Genomic DNA, 24,869 nt, shown 5'->3' on the forward strand with positions numbered 1-24,869 from the left:
ACATAAAGTTTAGGTTTGGAAATAAACTTTTGCTTTTTTTCTATTATAAAACAACAAGAAGGAATGAATGTGCTCCCAACCTTGGTGTAGTACAGAACCATTTTATAAATATTTAACATTCTATAGGACTGATTCATATATTCTCACACAACTCTGTGGCAAGGCTGACCCATACTGCCGACATTCTACATATCACTGAGACAGGGAGGTGAAATTTTCCTGCTTTCAGTCTAATTGTCTTTGACAATTGCAGTGCCTAGTGCTACACTGCTTGTGTTGTATTTAAAAACAGGGGAAAGAGTAGAGACTTGTTCATTAAAGATGCAGTATCCCTGGTTCACAAAAATGCATCTGGCAGGTTCAAAATCGAATGTCAACCAAAGGTCCTTGCAGAGTGTGAGCTTCAGTTCATGTATTGGTTAGTCACCAGCACAGCTGGGCTTTTTTTGAATTCTGAAATACTATTATCTCCATGTTTACTAATGTGCTTCATATAAATTTGCAGACGATTAAATGACTTTTCCTTTTTTTATTTTTTTTCTAAGTAAAGAGACAAAGCTATTTTTTGGACATGGTGTGTATGCACATATAAATATTATATACACACATGCACACATACAAGATGGAAAGGAGTTAGTGCTGTGAGGACAAGGTTAGCTTTCAGAGCTGATGATGAAAACCAACAGACATAGATTATTATACATTGGAGGGATGACTTTTCTAACAAGGGCAGAAATCAGGAGTAATTCCTTTAAGTCAAGAAGGTTATCCCACCTTCAGATTGGTGTAAGTGAAAGGGTAGGAGGCCCTACAACTTTTGGTGGCCTTGTTTTGTGACAAACTGTATCCTTCAGATCTGAGTAATGCACTCTCTCTCGTGATGGAGTGCTTGAGAGAAAAATGCAGGGGGGTTATAAGAACAGCCCTTTACCTGAAGTCATATGTATTTGCAGAGTGAAAACCTTGGATATATCCCCAAACTTGCTTTCAGTGTATTAACATCTTGATGCAGGAATTAATTTGCATCTTTTTAACTACACAATCCCCTAAAGAAACATCCTATGAAAAAACACCTAAATATGACCTTGTCCTATTTTACAGGGCACAGCCTCCAAATAGCTGGTAAAGACACCCAGATGGTGTTTGGCCTCTGTATTTTAGTCAGATGGTTGATTTTCCCATTGGTAGGTTTGTAATGCTCAAGAAAACATTTTGCCCATCTATCTGCATTTGAGTAGCATACAGACTGACTAATAGATAAATAATCCCTGTGAAAGTAAATAGCCTTAAAGTAAACTGCCTTCACATTCCATTGATCAGCTCAGTCAGCAAACTTTTATATATTGTCACTAATGTTCTAAATATTTTGAAGAGAAACATGCCAGAAGTACAGAGTATTTCCCTTTCTGTCTCACATAAGGTCATTATGAACTCCTCCTTGAATTGATATTGATCCTTCAGCTTGCAGATATATTCCTCCAATTTATTTTACTTTTGTTGCTGTAGGAATTGTTACTGAAGGTACAAGGAAGAAAATGAGCTGATACAGAATGGAATCCACACATAAAAATACAACGTAAAGCATCTGCAGTGATAGGCTGACACAGCAAATGCTCTTTAACCATTTCAGGTTCCTTAAAATTCAGGGCTGTGTCAGTGGCAGGAAGCCCCAGCCAACCACTTCGATGTTTCTGTGGCAGCAGCCCCCAGCTTTGCCTAATTGTGAGACAACAAATGGCCTTCTACCATAGAAAGGTCTAAGACCAGCAAATACTTAATCCTGAAAACACCATTAAAACATATTTTGTCTCTCTTCTCAAAAACAATCCTAACCTTTGGGACCTGCTCAAGTTCAGGATCGTTCTTCTGCCCTTCCTGGACTCTGCTTGACAAGAAGGCTGCTGAGGGGTGAAGGACCAGCAGCATGCCAAAACCTGCTCACTAGGGAAAAAGCAGGGGCTGAATGTGGGAGGAGGAAGGAAAGCAGTAAGAAGGACAGGATATGGCAGGGGGTTTAGCCAGTTCAGCCCTGAATTCCATCAAAGGAGTGGCCAGAAACCACTTGGAGAAGGGTTAAGGTGCCTCCTGTTAGCAGTTCCTGGCCAAGTTCTCACCAAATTCAACAGGAACCCTCCCAGAGTAAAGTCAAGGACAGTCGGCAGTAAGGAAAGATTTGGGTAACAATCTGGCTCTGTTTTCCTCTCCTTACAGCAGCTGTGATAGGGGTGAAGTTTTTTTCTGCTGCCCCAAAGCTGAATCAAGACCTGAAGAGCATGAGCATGTGTGTGTAGAACCTGCATTTGCACACCATCTCAGTTTCTGCCTGCTTCTCACTTTGGTTAACATTTGAAAAATCTGTTTCCCAGAATGACTTTTTAAAGGGAATGACTTAAAGCTGGAAGTCAAAGGGACCATCTACAATTTTGCTTTCTTTTGGTTTGGCTACTGGACAAAAAGAGGGGAAAAAACACTCTAGTGCGTTAAGTTTTCATTTTATAAGCTGCAAAAAAAATTTGTTAGGAGTACAGTTAGGAGAAACAGTTTATTGAAACTTGTCTGAGCCTTTTAAATGAGCATAGCTCAACGGCAGGTATGAAAGGCAATGTCTAAGACAGAAATTGGGTCAGCAATATGCAACAGCGTACTTGCCAGTGTGATCAGTGTGAACCTAGGGCTAATGGGGACATCAGGATCTCCCAGATATGAGGATGGTGGAATGACCAGGGTGAAGAAGCAGCCTGTGGGGGTTTGGGTAAGCAGAAAGACTGGGTCATAACAAGGATCATAGACTGTAATTGCTGTTGAAAAGAAAAAAATAATAAAAAATTAAAAGAAAAAAGAAAAGAAAAAAAGGGAAAATAAAGAAGAAAAGCAGGTGATGTACTTAAACCTTACTTTCTACATCCTTAATGAAAGGCACTGTTTTTAAAATGGTACTTTTATGCTTAAAACATAAAGTTTTAGATAGACAAAATGTTTGCCAGGAATCCATCTTAAATTAGATTTTGGTTTATTTGCTCTGTTTTTAGCATGTTCTATCTAAATATATATATATCTTAAAAGAAAAATAAAGGAAAGTAATAATCAAGAGTCATAAATTTCCAGCAATATCACAAAATCCCTCATTAGCTTTCTGAACGCTAAATGTCTCCACCGATTTAACAAAACGGACAAGGTCTGTACAATTTTTGAGAAGACAAACATGACCTAGTAACAGATTGGTATCTCTCTTCTTGGGGCTTTTCAGTGCATTTATTTAATGGTCTTGAACGTACATTACTTAAGAGAAACATTAAATGCCAGTGCTTTGCAACAGTTTTGTTACTGTTTCTTTAAAGTAAACAAACAAAAAATACATTCAAAAAAGCAAGGCTGTTTTGTTCATGTGATGGCAGAGGCTTTGGGCAGCTGCAACACACACTGCTCTTGCTCAGAGACATTACCCAACATCAGTCAGCTGTCACCAAAAGAGTTGCACAGAAAGTACTAAAGGATAAAAAGAAAGAGGGGGGCCAAAGGGGTGGGGAGGGTGAACTGAGCAAAATGCCACACATGCCAGCGAGTCTTTCCAGAAGGAAGACACCAGGATGTGTATATTTGGGGGAGGAAAAAGGAGGGGGTAAAGAGCACTAACACAGAGAAAAACTTGACTTCAGGGGAAAAAACAGCAGCTCTCTGAAACTTGTTTAGCAGGTTCACATTCCTAATGTAATCTGACTTGTGTTGGTGGTGTTTTTTGCCCTATTTCTTACTTTGCTTTCCAAGAGAAATGTAACAAAACTGAGGTAGAAATAATGGTGGGCACACTTCAGCCTAAGATTTCTAATGGATGCTAAATGAATATTGCATTAAGGACAATGAAGCCGTACATACACAACAAAAACTCAACCTTACAGTTTGGGAAGGGAAGTAAATGTACTTTGAGGGTTCAGTTTTGCTTTATTTGTACTGTTTGTTTGGTCACAGTCCACTGCATTGCTATAAACAGCTCTGCAACTCATAGCTCTGCCAGCGACCTATACTGATTCTACTCCCTACAGCTTCACCAAAATAGCCTCAAAACTATGACTAGGGCCATGCAACAAAGGCCAGCTGTCACAGCTTAAGGCAATTTGCCTCTCAGAGTCCTACCAAATCTTATGTTTGACTGTTTCAGATGCTAACATAAACCGATTAAGTGGCTCTTTTATTCATCTATGCACCTTCTAAAGACTGTATCATGTAATTATCAAGGAGCAATATGCTGAAAACTGTTACAGTTTACCAACAAGAAAAATCACTCTGCTCTGGTTTGATCTGACAAATTGGCAAAAGAACCATTCCTGAACATGGGGAAATGCTTCTGTTTCTATTTTTAAAAACTGTAAAGCTTCAGTCATATCACACTTTAGTTTTTTCCTGGATACATTCAAAGTAATTTTCCTTGCCATTTTCCAATTGTTGAGGTAAACATACATATTTAATATAAAGTAACATTGAAGCCTAGCCTATAACTCTCAGCAGTACATAGTGCTTTCAACACATTCCTTTGAGGTACTGTACAAATCACAATCACTTTCCTGAGTTTTTGCAGACAGAACATTAAAAGAAATGAACTGCAGAAATTAAGGTCCAGATTACCATTACCCTGTTTTACCTGTTCTTAGTTTAACACCACAGAACAGACAGGATTGAGGAATACTGTTGCTCTTAGAATAGCAAAAATCTGGCTCTCTGTCGCAACACAACCGTTCATCTCTTTAGTCCAATAATGTTTGAAGTTAAAGCTCTTTATATTAGCACATGCCACCAATGTAATTGTGAGGCAAACAAAAAATAAAGCACCACTTCAGGCACTTGACAGCAACTAAATCTCAAGAACAGCAGAATGGAATCAACACACAGGGTTCATGTCCTTCTGAAATCAACCCACTTGCACCTTGCTCCTTGGTGAGTATTGTCTAGCTTGAACAGAACTGAGCATCAACATGCGCTTTCTGTCATGTGTGGCTTTTTCAGATCAGCAGCTCTTGTTTGATGCACTTTTCCTTCAAGTATACCCTGGCTCTTTAGAGGCAAGGTAAATTGTAGTCTTCCCAGTACCCTTTGCAATTTTAACACTACTGAAAAGGGTTTTCTACCCTATGTAGCAGATTCTGTGTGTGCCAACATTCATTACATTTTTTTTAAGTAGCATCACTGACTGCAACCAAACATTTTGTTCCATTCAACATATGTATCAAGCTCTTTTTGAGATATGCTAGGCTGTATCTTGCAGAAAGCATTTTCAAAGTCTTGATATGTAACTGGCCTCAACTGGCTGGGCATAATGGCTGAAAGGTCTGTGGCTGGCATGGCATGGAGTGGGCCCACCACGGCTTCCTGACACAAGTGAGCCACATCTAGTCCAGAAAAGCCTTCTGTGCGCTGGACAAGCAGTGCAACCTCCTTGTCATTGAGACAGTAATTGTGCTGTGAGAGCAGTTGTACTATTATCTGGTGTCTCGCTGTGCTGTCAGGAAGTGGGATTAAAAGTCGTTTCATGAAGTACCTTCGAAGAGATTCATCAATTTCTTCTGGTTTACTCGTGGCGCAAATTACTACTATTTGGTCCTCAGCAGAAGTCAGTACAGTGTCCAGCTGCATAAGGAACTCGGTTCTCATCCGACTTACTGGACTATGTTCTTCACTCACTTGAGAGGAAAGGAGCATATCAATGTCACTAACAAAAATCACCGAGGGCTGGCGACACCTTGCCACAAGGAAGGAGGCATGGACAATTTTTTCTCCTTCCCCTAACCACTTTGTGACAAGGCCAGAGCCAGTGATTTTGAAAAACGTGGCCCCAAGCTGACTAGCTATACATCTGCCCATTAATGTTTTGCCTGTTCCCCGAGGTCCAAATAAAAGGATGCTCCGAGGTAGAGCAGTCAGTCCATTGAATGCATCTGACCTCAATACTGGCCATAAAACCTCCTCCTTAATGACGGCCTTTACCAGATCTAGGCCAGCAATGTCGCTCCAGTCCACAGGAGGTCCTTGGTTGATAATCTCATTGGTAACAAGGTCAATGAGGTGGGTGTCAGTATTCTTCAGTTGCTCGTCCACAGAGTGGTTGGATGAGGTAGCTGCACGAAGTCCCGGGCCTTGCATTGGGTGAGGGAGGAGCTGCCTGTGCTCATCACCGTGCTCATTCATTACTGGGGAGGTATACTTCCCAAACGAGTCACTTGATCTCGAACCCAGTGAGTTTTTAGCAGTACTATAGGATGGGGGTGTTAGAGCCCTACTGGACTGGCTACTGAATTTCCTTTGCTGTTCAGAGGACATTAGCTGCTTTGTTGGCTTAAATGCTAAGGATGATGTTTCAGCACTTCTGTCAAAACCATTCCCCCGGTTTGCATTCGAAATGCTGTTGTCTGGCATTCGATACATGGGACTCTGTGTAGATCTCTGTTGGCCATAGCTGTAATTTCCATAACTGGAGTCCATTTCTCCTTGCCCTGCCATGTAGAAAGCTTTCCTTTTGAGAGAGCTGGCTGAACTGTTTGTCAGGGCAGACGGTGCGATGGGCGTCAGACCGTGGCCCTGGTAGGAGTAGCTGGGGACAGTGGTGGGGGGCAGAGGGGTTGGAGCAGGGATTCCTGAAGGCAGGTAAGCTGAGGGTGGTGGGGCACCCCCAGGGCTGTACCCAGGGCCAACAGCGGTTTGAGGAGGATAACTGGCAGAAGGGTAGCTGTAACTGGAGAGGTTAGAGGTCCCGTTGTAGCCGGGGACGAGGGCTGATGGTGGTGGTGGTGGGGGGGGCTGTAAAAGTCCCGAGCTATGCAGGGGAGATGGATGAGGGGATGGAAGTGCAGGTGCTGGCTGGCTGCTGTAACTGGTATGCAAGTACGAGCCGTTGTATCCTGTGGCATATTCCTGAGATGGGAGCCCTGAATGAAGACTGGGAACGGTGTGACTTCCACAGGTGCTGCTGGAGTAATTGGGTTCAGCCAAGTTACTGGCCACCCCAGGAGAGCTCCCGATGCTGGCTGAGACATCTGCGGGAGGGAGGGCTGCACTTACCCCAGCTTTGCTGGCGGTGATGACATCTGGGACACAGTTCATGGGATACACGCTCTCCGAGTTCAGTGATGGCTGCCAAGGCTCACTTTCATTCTTCCGACCGTTCACCAGCCCCGAGGGAGCTTCAGAGTAATTGCTGAGAATGGGCCGCTCGGCTGGGCCTTCCAAAATACCAGAATATTTTTCTGCATACTTTTTCAGCAGGTTGGAGGCGGTCAGAGCTGAGATGTCATCGTTGGCCCAGGCATACTGGTAGGTGCGCTGCAGGTGCCCCCGGTAGGCTTCTACCTTGTGGGCAGGGGACCGGGTGGTTGAAGTGATATCGAAGTGCTGTTCTGGCCACTGGGCATGCTCCGGCGTCCACTGCATCTTCAAGCCTAGGGCAGCAGGAAACAACAAAGTTAACAATGACCTCAGCCTCTTTCACATGTTTTTAAATGAGTTCTCAAACATACTATCTGTAAACTTCTTCAGCTCTCTGAAACACTGTACTTAACACCACCAGTCCTTAAAGAAAGGAAATGCAACAGCCTTACGAAGCACTGTGAACTGCTTGGTTTATTACAGGCACATACACGTGTAGCCACATTTTTTGCCAATTCAGTAGGGGTTTTTTGTTTGTATAAAAAATACAGCTAATGTTATATTTCTCAAAGTAATTAAATAAGACAGTATATTTTAAATACTCTGAGTGCAGATTTACTGTTAACATACAAGGCTCTGTCCTCTTTCATCACTGTTTCAATTTTGTATTTTAACCAATACAAAAATATGAGACACAGCTGACAGATCACATCTAGGATACCTCTCTTATTTGGTACTGAACACCTAGTTAGCAGAGTATAATGCACCCTGCGCAGAACAATATGACACAGACATAGCAGGTCATTCCATAATCCAACTCTCATCTAAAGTGGTCCACGACAGTTTCAAATCTGCTTCGTGGAGTGCAGCAAAGCAATCTCCCAGGCAGCGCTCTGTCGCTTTCATCACACAAAGCCTACAACTCGGTATGAATTACAACTGGCTCCTTTCTGCCTCTCAGTTCTGTTGTTGAGGGTCTGGAAAAAAAAACAAGCATGACTTGTCTGTCGGTCTCGTTGCTTGCTCTCTCTTCCCCCCCTCCGCTTCACAGCCTCCAGGGTACAAAGAAAGAGGGTTAAAGAAAAAAATAAAAAAAAAAAAAAGATGAAGAAAAGGAAAAGGAAATGAAGCCAAGTCCCTAAAAGTTCTGTGGCTTTCACAGCTAGCTATAAAAACCCCCCAAAACAAACAACACAAAACCGAAACAAAACCTATCAATAAAAAAATTTAAAAAAATAAATGCAAACTTCATTTTAGAGCAATTAATCTTTTAATAATGTGATGTGAATTATCCCCCCCTTGTGATCCACTGCATCGCGTACGAGCAATTTGCAAGCGTTAAGATAACCCCCTCCAACTCGTACCTATGCATGGCAGACACATTGCTGTGTTTTGTACAGCTGTATCAAATAGACCTCCTTAATCTCTCTCGTATTACCAAAAGTGGTTTTTGCAAACAGTCTTGTGCCCTCTGGCACAGATTCTCTGATAAGGCGGAGGCCTAGTCGAAATGAAGCATCTGTGGCACTCGCTCCCCTCTGAATTACTGCAGTCTATTTTGACAGCTTCTACCCCCTCCTGTTTCCCTCCCCAACCCCTTTAGCTCTTCATTGCCTGACTCTGGCATCTGACATGGCCAGCTTAGCCTCGCTGAGCTAAGCCTAACACAGCACACAGTTTGGTAACAGAATGGCATGTTTATTCCCTTCTGACTCCCTCTTCCTTGTTTGCAAAACCACTGCACCAGACACTGGAAGTTAATTAGCAGGATGATGCTGTGCTAATTGTGTTAATTTACAAGGTTTTAGTCAAAGAGAATCATGCCAGGGCTGGCACTGCTGTCATGCTTCCGACTTAATGATTAAGAAATACTGAAAACAAGGTGGGAAGGATTGCAGTAATTACACAATAAATGAATAAAGCAACAGATTCATTTGCAATTATATTTTATTGTGGTTGCACTAATTTGCATTTGGATTATTCTTTTTTTTTTTTTGATTCATGTATTTGCAAATCTCAAAATCATTTAAACTTAGGCTGAAAACTGCAAAGTACCTCTAATTGAGCCTTATATTTTGTTAGTACAAGTATTGCAAATCTCACTCCACCTGAGCATGCCATTAATTACTCGTGGGTTTTTTCTTCATAAGTGTTCTCTTTCTCTCTTTTTTCAAACACTTTGACAACTTGAGAAAAATGTCTGTTAACAATTATACAGTTATGCTACAAAAGTTAATTCAGAGAAGTGCTTTTGACAAATGCAGCTTTGAGACTGAGATTTTGGCAGATTTATTTCTTTCATTTAGCATTAATATAATATTTTTTGCTAATTGTTTCTGATGTTTCAACCACTGCCTTTCAGAGGGAGTAAGTATGTCATGAAATTGGGAGAAATTATAGAAATCATGCAATTAAATGATTGCATTAAAAAATACAATTTTAATGAGAAACTATCAGAAGCTTTCCAGAAATCATATTTTGTTACATTCTGCTGGAAATCTGAAGTGAAAATCACCAAGAGCCAAGTGCAAGCAATTAGTATCTAAAATTCTTCTAATGTCATGATATTTACTACAAGCTTTTTTAAAAGGCAAAAATATGAATGTTCCTGTAACACAGAACTGCATAATATCATACAAGTTCATTGCCCCATTAAAAAAAAAGCGCCAAACAAAACAAACAAACAAACAAAACCTATATGTGTTCTGCAATATTTGGCTTATAAGGTTACCAAAATACTGAAAGCTTCTGTCACAGAGATGCAGAACTTGAGTAGACTGATGTTTCACTAGATACTAATGAACAGATGCCATGAGAAAGACTCTTTGCAAAGAATATAGTAAAGCAGCAGTGAAACTCTTGAAAAAGAAGGTAAAATAGACATGGATGGAGCAGAAAACCTGGCTGGGCTGGTACTTGCGCTGTAGTTAGTGAATATGCTTTTGGCACGTTGTCTTTAACTGCTTGTAAAAGAAAGGCTATTCAATTTCAAGAGATAAAAGAATGCACTAGGTCAGAGTACAACAACATATATCACACACTACCCACTTTGTAAGCTTTTCAAAATACCTTTCACAAATACTTAAAAAATTTCATCAATTGGTCTTTTTTATTTAGAATGGATCATGTGCTTTTAAAATAATTAAATTTCTAGTCACAGGGGGGAGATGTACTTAGATGGTGTAGAAATTAAATCCTTTGAATTTTATTTGTCTAGATTAATTTATTTTCCTTATTATTAGGCTGCAAAAGAATGTCAGAAAATCTAAATTATCCATTATAAGAGGAGGGGGGAAATCACATCATCAGCATCCTTTATTTAGAATAATTGCTAGATAGACCAGTAGTTTCACATTGTCATGCTATCTTTGGATATGCTCACTGCACAATAATTGAAAGTTTATTTATTGATGCATATTAAATACCAGTGCATTTAACAAAGGCTGTAAAGGCAGGATTAGGCTTTGATTAGATAAGCTTAAGAGAACAGGACTGTTCTCATCCCATGAAACATGAGCATTTATTCCAGCACATCGCAATCATTAGTGTTATTTGGAAGCATAGGTTAATAGTTAACCATAAGCATATTTTTTGCTTTAGTAAGCAGTGAAGAAGTATTTACATGACGACCAGTAGAATGGTCTGGACTGGGGGGCACAAAGAGCCATTTCCTCAATTCGATAATAATTGAGAAAGTAGCAAACTTTTGCTAGGTTTGACTCTATGTGTTAATAGTTCAAAAATTGTTTGAAGAAAGTCAAATGTCTGACTTGGGATATAAAAAGAAGAAGCTGTAGTTCTTTTTAATTATGCAAATATTTCTCTCCCTCCTCCCTTCCTGTTTGTAGCCACTTCCTCTCCATATTTTAAATTTTATTTTAGTAATTGCTTTTTGTTTGAGCTGATAAATCTTCCTGCATTTCTTGTTTTAGGAATCCAAATGCTGACATAAACGTCTAAAATCAGGTAAATGAGGGCATATTTAGAGGCTGCATTTTTTATTTAAGTGTAATTTGAACTCTGACACAAACCACAGTCCTGCAGATAATGTATTTGCTTAATAACTTACTGAAAATCCAGAAGCAATGCAAGGCTGAATGTATTTTTCAAAAAAAAACTTTGCTAACTTAGGAATCCTCTGAGCTATCGACATTTTTGAACTGTGTAAAGTGTGCAGGTATGGGCTGTAAAAGGCAAAAGGAAAGGATTCTGTTCTTTAAGTACAGGTATGTACTTATCAGAGAACTGCTTTTAAGATAAATTTAATGCATTATATAGAGAGGGAGTGTAGGCTTTTTTTGCAGTATGTATTTTTCCTTGTCCTGACAGCCTTGCTGTACATCCCTCTTCCATAATTCTTCCAGCTGGATCTATCTGAATTACATTTAAAGTAATTATAGCCAACAATTTCATTATTGAACTACTTTGAACTAAGTGTTTGACCATTTTTCCCCTTCTAATTTTTAGCCTGAAAATGGAAAATATAATACACAATACTTCATCATTTTCACATATAATAATTCCATATGGCAGAAGTCTACTTATATATTCAGATCTATGAATTAAAAGAAACAAAAAAAAAAAGGAAAAAGGAAAAAGGAAAAAAATGCCAGTCGCAAAAAAATAACATTGCAATCTGAATGCAAAAAGGAACAAACAACATCCTACACATCTTGGGCCTGATTCTGCTGGGAGCTTGAATGAGTTTGTGCATACAAAGAACCCCCCAGTGCTGGTGCCCTCAGTATCAGGTCAAATTTCTCATCCCCTTACAGGATTATATCTGTCAAAAAAGATAAATAACTAGCCTTTCCTTTCAATTTAAATACAAGAGTTTCTTTTGAAAATAGGGATGGAAATGTCCAGAAATACTAGCTAAGACCACACTGGATGAAACCACCATAAAGGATTTAGTGTCCCAACTCACCAACTTGGGTAGCAACAATGTGCTTTACACAAAGGATACTGGGACTTTAGTAAACCTCTCATCTATTTACACCTCTAATGAAATAATCAAACTAAAATTAAATCATATGCAGCTGTGATTTTCTGAAGATACCACCAGAGGTTGCATTTCACTTCCAGAGATGCTGGTGAAAAACACCTGAATGTCACAGAGCTATTGTGCACAAGGCACTAGAAACAGGGCAGCCCACCAACCTTCCCAAGCAGCCTACCAAAGTCTCAGTTTGGATCAGGGGCCTTCAACTGTTCCTTCAACATACCTGAGGCAAAAGGAAATAATTCTTCCCCTCTATTCCTGCCTGTTCAGCCCCGCAGTACACAGGTCCTACCTAGCACAGATCTGCAGGTTCCTTTGTAAACATCAGTAGTTCAAGCAGGTTAACTTCAGGCCTGTTGTTAATATGATCCAAGCAACTGCCTAATGTGCTGTTGAAAAGGGTTAGACTGTACCAGGAGGGAACGAGTAAATGAGATGCTTCTGATAAGTGTCCATAACAGACTGGTGGGAACACACTGTTCAAGGTAGGAAACAACTCCAAAATCACAGCTCTGAGTACCACCAACTCTAGAGTTGATGTGAACTTCATCACTTTGGATTGTCTACATGTTTCGCCAAAGACCCCAAAAACTGTCCCTGCCCATTGAACTGCTACTCTCAGCCCTGTCCACAATTATTCAAGACACTGAGTATTTACACAACAGACCATAATGATTTTAGCCACGGGTTTTCTTCTTGTGGACATACAGATATTGGCTCTGCCAAAACAGCTATTTACTTGAATAGGTACTTCACTGGCCAGTATGCCTCAAATGTCTTACTGAGCTGAAGGTGTTAGGACCTTGAACTTCAGACCCTAAATCCACGTTTTAAAATCCTTCTTAAGCATGGGGCAGAGCTAAATAAATGAGTCATACTGTAACCGCTGTTCAAGATGTAGGACACACAACTCCCTGGATTTGTACTAAATCTGATAATATTTCATAAGACTGTATACTGTCATATGTCGCATAATAATAAAAATTAATTCAAGATAAAACAATTCTTTTACACTCCATTTTTTATTAATAAGCATAATTTCAGCTGTTTGAAGATAGTGCAACTGATCTCTCTTAATTGGAAACAGGAGGGATTTTGAAGAGTGGATTGAGTTAATTATGTTTTGCAGAAAAAAAAAAAAGAAAAGAAAATGATTCCCACATTTATTTTCTAATTACTCAGTGAAGACCTCTGCTCCAGTCCATGAGGAACTCCTTTGACGTCAAAGGACTCGGTGGGAGGATGAACCTCCAACCGAGATGCCCAGCTGTACAGTCCCAACTTTGGAAGCTTTTTTCAGTAAGTGGCAGCCACAGACTCACAAAAACAGGCCTGGAAAGTGCTCTCAGCATTTTCTTGGTAGGGGTATGTTCTTCTTCTTACTATATATGCATGCCCCGCGCACCAGTTGTTGTTGGCAGCAAGCTGTTGGCAGGGTATTTACAATACGATTTCCATCGAGCAAGATAGCAAAAGCATTTCAGTCTTTAAAACAAAACACTTAAATCACAAGTAATATGGAGGATCACATATATGTCAACAGCACTTAGAGATAAAAGCAGTAAGAAAAATGCTATATATTTTATGAGATTTTGGACCCGTTAAAAATGAAATTCCAGATGTGAAATCTCAAACTGATACATCCCCATTATTTAACTTAAACATTGTCAAATGATTATTCCTTTAAAATCACACTTTCACACCTTACAACAGCAAATTGCAATACATCTACAGCAAATGAGTTCTCTCTCCCCCAAGCCCCCTCCCTGCCATTTACATAAAGCAGTGCCTTTGATAGTCACAAAGACATTTCTGGCTAAACAGCCTTTAGGAGATCCATCAGCTTCAAAGGCCTTAAGAAACAGAAATAAGGAGAAATAATAGTCAAGAAGCAAAGAGGAACTAGGTCCAGAGATGGCACTAGCATATTTTGCCAGCAGAAGCAGGTCAGATCCATAGGCCAACCCAGCAGCAGCCCACAGATGTGGCTGTCAGGGACTGTAGCCATTACTTAAGCACTCCCACGACCTCCCAGGATGCTGCCCACCATGGAGGTATTGGTTTCTCTGTGGCAGCAGTCCTTGCCAGAAAAACATTCTCAGTTCAGGGCTCCATCCTTGCACTCTAATCATACTGATGCAGTCGTCCTTACCGCAAGCAAAACCATTTATGCACACATCTTGGAACCCAGCTATGTAGAGAATTGGTCATATTTATGATTAATTTTAGTTTATCTTTGAAATATTTGACTTTATCAGTCTGCCCTCACTGTACTCATTTCCCCATAACACCTTTCTAAATCAACTAGAAAACACTGACAAAAACAACAACCGCGTTTCCTTTTAACCTATTATGATGCTTTCTCTTGGCAGGATTTAAATTTTTAAGCTGTTTTTGTCAAGTAGCTCTGAACAGTACCATGCCTTTAAAGGACCTACCATGCTTTGTCAATGCCAAAGGAATAAGATCATAATAATTTCTGAGAGAATACTCACAAGAACAATAACTGTAAACAAATGTAAGCATAATTTTTATTTTAAAAAATTACTTTTTGCAGTCCAATGAATGCACACTTATAGCTATAATGTATTTTAAAAACATTTAATATACCACATAATCTGCAATTTATGCCTATATAAACATGAGAATCAATATAACTACTGCAGGATAACTAGTGATTCTGAGAAATAAAATATTCAGATGACAAAACGTAATCATGAATGAATACTTGGCCACTTGGCACAAGTATTTATGTATATTTGCAAATGCAAAATAGTTTAGACATGGAGCTTGATTGTGCTCCCACCGAAGTGCTTCTTTCAAGGCTCCAATAAACCCAACTGAACCTTCTAAAAGTGCAGCAAAATATATACTCTCTTTTTAAGCAACAAAATAGCAGAAGTAGCCTTTTATTTGGTTTCCCTTCCAGAAGCGAAGTTTAGGGCACATTTACCTTGAAAGAGAATAACACATCCTTAAAAGCAGAGCAGACAAAATACCTTCATGCCTTATTGTGTTTCTCATGTAATCAACTGAAGCAGGTGAAACACAAAACCCTGAACTTGTTTTTTAGCAAGTGAGAGGCAGAAGGAATAAATTTTCAGTACTAGGGAGACTGTTATGGAACATTCAGATCTTAACCTAAGCTCTTCTAGGAAGAAAAAATTAACATATGAAAATTATAATTTTCAAATATTGGATTCTATTATTTTTCTATTTCTGTTGCTAATCATCTTTCAGTAAATTGCTTCCTTTTACTCTTTCATTCACACTTAGAATTATTGCTTTGGTTCCTTACCACAAATAAAGCATTTTTAAAACCTTTTTTTCATGTATCGTAAATCCATTAAGACAATTTCCTTCTTAAGCTCGCTTCCTTTTGCCAAATGAAGATCATCAGGACATACCACACATGTCCACAGGGACAGCAGAGTTAATGAATATGTATGTTTTATGTCACAACAGAGCACTCCCCTTGTTCTGCAGTATCGACCTTCTCTTATGTGAGTAAATAACAGGTGAGCACTTGTGCATGAGGATAAATGGGGTTAAAACTGCCATAAAGGGACATACTTTATTTGAACAAAGTGGGAGCACAATAGAGATTTAACTGATGCTGAATTATTTTTATATCAAGCTGTTCGAAAAATGCTAGAAAATCACCTTGCCCTAAAACACAAGACCAAGTTACATAGCAAGAGTTATTTAAAATGTATTTTCCCCCAATTAACAGCAGTAGCACCCTGTATAAATTCCACTACAATATAATTTTCCATATATTTTTCACTCACCACACTTAAAAAAAAAAGTATATATGTATTTCACAGCTTTGTGTACAGCAACAGAAGGTTAATTCCAGACATTTATCTAGCCAGCCCTATTCACTTTGCAAATTTGAAGGCAAAGCTCGATTTCAGTAAGTTTCAAATAACTGTAGTCAGCTTTGACTCATTACATTCAAGTAACAAAAGCAAAAAAGCAAATTTATATGGGCCAATAATATAATGCTCCAGCTTGCAACCAGGAATATTGCTTTCCTTTTAAAGGAAAAAACTACCAACATAGGAAAGGTATGAACAGTTGCTTTACTGAGATTAGAGTACCTCTGCTAATTAGCTAAATGAGAACAAATACTGATTAAATGTATATATAGAAGTAATCTGATACTAAAAAAAAAAATCCTCAACGTGTCTACAGTGTACAAACCTTTCACAAAATTTACCTTATTTATGCTTTTTGCTTTTTGGAAATCTGCACATTAATTTTTAATGAAATAGTAAAGAGATGTTGCGTCTCACACTTCGATAAAAATATTCTATAACCGGGACTGGTTGACATAGTGCATTAATTCAGTGTCCTTCACTCCTGGGACCTGTGTATAATTTAGTCCAGCCTGAAGAAAATAACTTTGATCTGAAGGCTGTAGAAAAAGCTACATATGAAATGAGTTTTGGTGGGTTTAGTGTTGTTTCTTATATACAAGACGACATATGAAGATAAACTGCTTTAGAATGCTCCTGACGTGGCTCAGGATTAAGAGCAGGGAGCTCTTAGCAGAGCTCATCCACTCTCTCCCTTTTTTCCACCATACCAGACACACACCACACACATTTCTCTCTACTATAAGTATCAGAGCAGCTAGGGCTGGCATACACTGTCTTTCCAAAGAGAATATCCTATGTAAAAGGATTGTATCATTAACCCCTACACTTATTTGGTCTCTCCATTGAAACAACAACAACCAACCAACAATGTCTATATTACAACATGAGAGACAACATTGTAAGAAGGGATGATGTTACTACATAGAACCCGAGATTTCCTCCCCAAGGCAGGGAACACCTTAGCTAAGTCATCAAAACTGTACTAATCACGCTCTTAGGGAAAACAGAGCTCCAGCACAGCTCCTTCCCCGGCTCGGCTGTGTGAGCAGCTGACCCTTCCTTTCCTTCCTGCTCCCCACAAAGCAGAGAAACAAGATTAAAAGCAGAAGCATAACCAAAGAACTGACATCCTAGAAACACTAAGCTGAGATAAATCTTTCCCCCACTTAAACCTTTCAATTATTGTATTTCACAAATTCCGAAGATTCTTTCTTGCTCACTCAATAAAATGTATCTGAATTAACGACTGAAAAATGGAATATAGCCAATTTTTTGCATGCTCTTGGTTTGGGACTTACTATATTGTTTCCTGAGCATTTGAAAGGAACTACACAGATTGTTCAGTTAGCTTGACAAATTATCTCGGGGACAGGGAGAAGGGGAACAGAGAATTTTCTATAGACAAATATAGAAATCTCTCTCTATATATACATTTATGTATTTTACACACACAGGCACCAAGGCACCAGAGAGAGAATGTCTCAACTGAGAAATTGAACTGTGTGTATGCTGATATTTGTGCCATATTACTGGAGAGAGTGGGAAGAAAAAAAACCCTAACTCCTCACATTAGATGTTTCTCAAAAAAAACCAAAATTCATCCTGCACCAGGAAAAGTTGTCCTAAGACACACAGTATGTCATCGAGAGGGTGCACAGGCATTTTCAGAGGACAGGAAAAAAATAACACGCTGGTTTTAAAAATAGAAGAAAATGATAGAGCCCAGCTGATAAAATGTCACATTCCTTTGCAGCTATCACACAAACTTAACCATTTCTGTAAACAGCCTTCAAGACACAACAAAAATCTAAACCATGTGATGATCATATCAATAACAAGCTGAGCACTGTTGATAGCTTAAATAACAATAAACTGTGTTATTTTTCTGTAATTTTATCCATAGTGTTATTGCATACGTAGTCACCTAATGATGAAATACTTTAAAAATTTGCTTCGGGGTACAGAAGTCAAGCTCCACTGATTAGCATCTCAAAGCACACTACAGGCACACATTTGTATAGCTGAATAATAGCACTTGTGTTTGTATGCTGTTAAAAAAAAAACCAAAAACAACAACCCCTCACCACCACTATTTTACTTGATGCTTAATGATGCACACTGATGAAAGTCCTTTCTCTCACAAAATATATAATATATCATAGCTAACTGTAAGAATTTCAAAGACAAGGTAGAAAGGTAACATCACAACAAGGAGCCAAAAAAAGGGTTTTAGAGCCAGTACAAGATACTTAGACCCCAAGGTTCATGGGCTTGATTCTTCTGTCACTTCTCTGGTTTGAAGTCAGAAAAACCACTGAAGTTTACAATCTCTTGCAAAGGAGATATATGTGCCCCACTTTTTACTTTTAAGGCAACAATTATTCAGCAGGTAATTACATAAATGATATTTTATTCACCAGTATTTGGGGTTTGTGCCATGTGTTTAATAAAAATTCCTCACAGAAAATATTTCATTAAAATCTAGATAAAGAGTTCTGATATTTGCTGCACTAGCTCAGTTTCTGATTAATTTCCTATGACTAATTAGGTGGCATTCAAACTTTATTGAATGTGAACCTTCTTAAAATTTCCTGTAAACTAACTGGACAGCAGTCTGATTTCAGCCACACTTCAAGACTCCAACAACCGCTTTCAGCAACACTGCATCCTTCCATGCGTGCCCCTCTTCTGCCATTTCTCCAGACATAATTCAATATAAGATTTTAGTAATAAAACTCTACATCTAATTTTGTGTTAAATAATATTAGAAACGTGCAGCCAGATAAATTTAGGATTAAAAATGCCATACAGGAACATTAGAATCTTACTAAGTATTCAGCAATTATAAGCTTAAATTATTTTTCTATTAACACTTCTCTTTCCATCCAGAATATGTAAGTAACACACAGGAATGACTTAAAAGAAAGCTTAACATTAATATAGTTAAACACATTTAGCATCAAAGATTAGGTTCATAAACAAATATATTCACTGAAGTATTTTACATCAGTAGTAAAAATTTCTTATGATTTGTTTTTATCTCTGAAAAGAAATTTTTTAAGTTAAAACAAAAAAGTTGAATTATCAGGTACTGCGAAAGCTGTGACAGTTTTGCAATTGCATGTAAAAGATTTACAGATCTGTAAAAGATTTACAGATAACTGAAAGGTGCATTACACTAATCAGAGGAATGCATAACCTCTGCAAAGCAGGTAGGAGTGAATAATTTTAATTTTCTCTCGTCTTACAGCTTTATATTATTACGCAAGGGAAGAAGAGGAAACCTAAATATGACCCTATTTAGATATACTAACTGAAAACCCTTTGTAGAATTTTTAAGCAAACAGGATTGTGCTTCCAATGCTGCCCATCTAGTTTTCCAATGTGTTAAATTGGACGGCTACTTGGACAGCTCTCTATTCATTACTGAACTGTGGAAAGGAAATACAGAGGTGGCATTTTCCTTTTAAACCATCTAATGCCTTGTAGTCAGATTCCAAAGCATCAAGGAGAGATTTCTTTTTTTCTTTTTTTTCTTTTTTTTTTTTTGCAAGACAAGCTGTCGTAATTGAAATGAAGTCTAATCAGACTCATTACTGTTTTCAGCAATTTGCACCACCAAAGATGCTTATTAGGTAACAGTGTTTAATAAACCGCTCTTTAGAAAACTACCAGTAATGAGCTCTTAACAGCCAATCTTTAGCGTGAATGTAATGTGAAAAGTGTTCCTAGCACTGAATAGATTTTCACATTTAGTAGTGTCATAATTAAGCTCAAGGAATTGGTAGCTGTGAAGATAGATTTACTGCAATATAGACTCTTTTTCCCCCTGAAAATATATTTGAAAATACTTGGGGTTCAATATTTCCAGACAAGATTTTAAAACTGCTTAAAAGACTGTGCTAGGCAGGATTAGGTCTATAAATGGTACTTAATCAGAGAGTATTTGGGGAATGCACAGAGTACTGCAAGTCCAGTATCATCTACAAAGCATGCATAAAGTTAATTCCACCTAGCTTGGTTTGACTGCTCTTCCATCACTTAACAATTTCCAGTCATTAATATACAAATAATAAATGTTGTTGGCACCAACTGAATAATAATGAACAAAAATTGCCAATAAAAGGAGATACTTGAAGAAACACTTGTCAGTTCTCCTTCCACAGTAACAACTGAAAATGGTTCAGAAAAAACAGAGCAAATTGCTTGGTTTCAAAAGAAAATTATGGATGTCTAATACATGTATATATTTACATACACACACACATACACATACATACAGCTAATGCTGTTTCTCCTGCGTTTCACATACCATCAACTCTTGGTACTAACTTAGCACCAAAAAAATCCAAGTTCCTAATGTAAAGAACACCACATGTCCGAAAATGTAATATTGTGACATACATGATTCATAAAACACAGCCACCCACAAAAGAGAAGTTTTCACCAATAGAAGGTTTAATTTAACTAGACATACATCTTACTGCACTACCCATATCAATATTACTACCTAACAAACGCTGAAAGTGGCAAAAAGAAAACAAATTGCATGTAAAAACTCTAGCTAATTAAATATCCAGAGTGAATCTTGAGGAATAGCTGCTGTTCTCTCATATGATTGATTTAGGCTTGACACAATATTTAAAGTTATCAATAAGAAATGATCAAGACTACTTTTTTCTCTTACACTAGGCAAAATATATAGGGATGTAAATATTGTTTTGCATACAAGAGATTCTGTTGGACAAGGTTTGTGCTGGTGGCCTTTCTTTTGGAAAGAAGTGCATAAACAAGAGTAATCAATAGTGAAACCACCAACAAAATGATGAAGACCAAATCTTGAACCAAGATTTTTATACCAGAATTCCATGTTAAGATGTTAAAAAGAGTTCCTTTACTAAATGAGTGCTCTCATTACCTCTTTCATATATCTTAACCCCCAAACTTCAGTAGTCCTAAATGCAGCCTCTAAGCCTCCATATCTGTTTGCAGCTTTCTGAATCAATAGAACAATGAGAACTGAGACTACCAAATTAATGCTAGTTTAATTTGATTTTGTGGTGTGTGCTTCTTTGCACTACAAAGTTGAAAAAGGAAAAAAATCCCAACACAAGCCCACATCCAGAACTCATGCCCAGACGGGTTTTTGTAGCTTTCAGATCAAAATATCTTCCACTTTCTTAAGTCCGAATATGAATTTTTACTTAGATCCAACATTTTAGTGCTGCTGCTGCTTATCCTATCATGTAATTCCAAACTCTGCACCTTTAAGCCACATACTTTGCTTCTGCTCTTTGCAAAATAACATAACACAATACACAATAAAATAAAATAACAGAGACTCCACAACTGCTTTGGAGTGTCTCCTCTTATACTTGTGAATAATGCATTAAACTTCACATCATTTGTGAGTGACAACCCGATGGTCTAAGATGCATAATATGCATTTTGTACTGTTGATTTTACTAAGCGCAGATGCTCTGAAGCATCAATTGTTCATCAGTAAGTCCTTCAATATCATACATTATGATATTTTTTGTAGTTTAAAAGTGAGGTTGACAGAAATGTAGCATCCACTGGGATGTATCTTAGGCATCATTATAAAACTATGGTTACCATCCTTTCTTACTTCTAACAAAAAATTAAACTGGGGGGGAAACCTTCAGTGTATTCCTTCTGTAGCCTAGCACTACCACAAAAAAACCCCCAAACATTTTTCTGCCTCAGATACGTCAGTATTTTATCAAGTCTACAAAACACCAGTCTATTCATCTAAGATGCTGACCCCAAACAACACCTGACTTTCAATAGAACTTGAGACTTTTCCTTCTGATATCTCTAGGCCTGCTTAGACTGGTCACAAAAGTCTTATCTGACTCTTGGAGGAGTTTCCATTGAAGAATTGGGACCTCCCAAATTTTACACTAACTAGGCTGCTGCTCTGAGGTGGAGTGTCATATACACATGAGTATGGACTGCATAAGAAATTGTAAAGGCACAGGAAGTCAAAGAAGAAGGTAAAGCCTCAGGGGAAGGTTAAACTCGAGGCAGTATTTGCCTCAAAACACTGACTTGGTGAGAAAAAGCAGTAGCATCCTACAAACAGGACGGTGAGAAGAACCTTAAGACCCACATTTAAGATGCTGCCATCAGCCAGAGCTTTCATGGTGTAGATATTGAGGACTCTCCACAGGAGCATGGCCAAGCAGGAGACGATAGCTCTAGTGGGAATGTTTGCTTCATCAAAACCAGAGTTGAGCCCTGGAGTGGCTTGTCTCCAGACAGCTCCACCAAAAGATAGCATAAAGAGCAGAAACTTGAGTCCTTGTGAAATGTATTGCATCTTCTACAGTAATATAGACACTTTCTTTTCCATCAACTAAATTACACTATTATAGCCTACCTTCTCCCAGTTAGGACCCAGCATCAATCACAGTTTGCCCTTCAGCAAAAGGTAGTACGAACAATTTTAGGGTACCTTTAAGTACAGAACACCTCAGATTTGTCTGTTCTTTTCTCTCTCATTTTATGGCAGTTTTCCAGTACATAAAGGGGGCCTGCAAGAAAGCTGGAGAGACCAATTTTCCAAGGGCATGCAGTGACAGGACAAGGGGGAATGGCTTCAAATGGAAATAGGGCAGGTTCAGATTAATTATTAGGAAGAAATTCTTTATCGTGAAGGTGGTGAGGCACTAGAACAGGTTTCCCAGGGAACCTGTAGGTACCGCACCCCTGTAGGTGTTCAAGGTCAGGTTGGATGGCTCTTTGAGCAACCTAGCAACCCGGCCTAGTGGAAGGGCATGGCATTGTCCATGGCAGTGGGGTTGGAACTAGATGATTTTTTAAGGTCCCTTCCAACCCAAACCATTCTATGACCTTTTTTTTTTTTCTGCGGAGTACAAAGAAGCTTGGATGAAATATCACATGAAATTGTTTCACTTGGTGTTCTGCATTGGTTTTTTTCAGGCCATTTTAAAGGAACAAAAACCCCCCCAAAACCAAAAATAAACTCAATTGTTCCAACATAAGCAACTACTTGCCCGAACAACTGCATACAAACCACCTCTGCAGACTGCCGAGGTTACTGTTCTATTATGACACATTTACAAAAGCTACATAATAGATTAGTTGCAGCAGATGAGAACATTTGTCCAACAGAACTGCAATCCTTTGTATTATGGCAGATAATATTCCCTGCACTTCAGATTGGTTTAAACACACAGACGTGTCTTGTAGATGTTTCTTTAAAGGTAGAGCAGTCTAGTACACAACTTCCCTGAATGAAATTGCTTATGGAAATTAAGGAGGCTAAAGGAACACTATCAGGTCCTATTCAATACAGCTGTAGGTTTGTCTGGGGGATGGGGGTTAATAAAGAAAATGCATGTGTAAGTGAGGAAAACATTTGCAGGCTTTGGAGGGATTGGGGTGAGCACAGCAGAATCTAGCAGTTCTTGTCTCTTATTTTTCATTGAGTCTATTTTCTGCTTCTCCACTACAGAGCTTTCTATTTATTTTAGCATAACTCTGTATCTTTGTCATTAAACAATCAAGTTCTAATAAAAAACATAATGCAAACAGCCAGTTGTGTAATGAAAAACAACAAAGGGTTGAAGGGGGTTCCTGCCTATCTCAGCAGCAGATTAGCTTATGCCCTGCAGCACAAGATGGGAAATATGTTCCTCACTATTACAGTTTTGATTCTGTATTTGTATTTGTGGATTTTTAAAGAGACACAATATAGAGCTTTGGTTCAGAGAATGTCTCTCTTTCCATAAGTACATATGTATAAAGGTACACATATATTTATTTTGCCTCCCACAGCAGAGATGATGTTTGTCTCTAGCAATGGCCCAATGTCTAGTCTGGAATCTAACTAACAGAAAAATCACACAAACAGAAGAATACCCCAAAATGTGTCTTGGACTATCCCAGTATAGATTATATTAGCATCAACCCCAAATACATGTCCTTTTGAGAAATTCTAAGTGACCCTTTTTTCAGCAACCTTCCTTCTGCACTGTAGTATACTGCAATATTATTTATGCCTAGGGAATGACACAGTTTTATTCATAAAAGAAAAGTAAAAAACATTCAGTTAATTGCTTTTATACTCAAGCAATGTTAACAGGTTTTTCATTGGCAACAAGATTGGAGATCTCTTCCAACAGAGAGAGATCTTTCAGATGCATCTTTCCTCCTGTATCTGATATATATGACCTCCTTCTCCCCTTCTCCATTCCCAAGTTCTTTACATGCATTTCTACACTGTCTTCTATCTCAAACTTAACGCTGTGTCAAATCAAGAGCAGCAGTGCAAAAGGGTGGTCAGAAAATAGGACAGCAAAGGTTTTTGAAGTGAACAAAGCAGCATCCTGTTCCTACCTCCTCTCAAGCATGTTTCTGGTTTCTTCATGTACTGAAGGCCAGGTTGGGTGATTGCCACTCATTTCAGGAATTTAACTCTGCAGATAAAGCACCTTCAACATGCTCACTCCCAATGGCTTGTGAAATCTGTGCAGAGAGATCCCATTTTGGCCTATGCCAGCACACTTGATGAGTGGCAAGTGAATACCTAACCCACTACACCAGCATATGGGGTTAGTGCTCTGAAGATATATCTACTATTGAGAATAAAGAGTAAAGTAGAGAGTAGGAAAAAGGAAATCACATTTAAGAGGACTTTAGAAACTCCAGTCCACAAAAGACAGGAAAATGAGGCAGAACCTTTAGAATCAAGTATTTGCTAAGTACTTTCTAAGGTTAAGGAAGACTTAAATTTGTCTACGGCCTTACTTAATTTTTTTCTTAGTTGTTGTTGTTTGGATTTTTTTTTTTATACTTCACATTGT

General features: G+C 38.5%; 1 protein-coding gene across 4 annotated transcripts in view; it reads right to left on the reverse strand.

Moving 5' to 3' along the window:
* FIGN (fidgetin, microtubule severing factor) overlaps window positions 1–24,869 on the reverse strand; it is a 342,028-nt gene that overhangs the window by 2,234 nt on the left and 314,925 nt on the right. For all 4 annotated transcript variants that reach the window (XM_051787262.1, XM_051787264.1, XM_051787263.1 and 1 more), the window contains one exon: window positions 1–7,424. This exon is cut by the window's left edge and continues 2,234 nt beyond it. In XM_051787262.1, the coding sequence (XP_051643222.1) occupies window positions 5,176–7,424 (2,249 nt within the window). In that variant the 3' untranslated portion in view covers window positions 1–5,175. The remainder of the gene's footprint in view (window positions 7,425–24,869) is intronic.

This window comes from Manacus candei, unplaced genomic scaffold (genome assembly GCF_025592945.1).
Source record: "Manacus candei isolate 608988 ecotype Guabito, Panama unplaced genomic scaffold, ASM2559294v1 h1tg000023l, whole genome shotgun sequence".
NCBI classification, from domain to species: Eukaryota; Metazoa; Chordata; class Aves; order Passeriformes; family Pipridae; genus Manacus; species Manacus candei.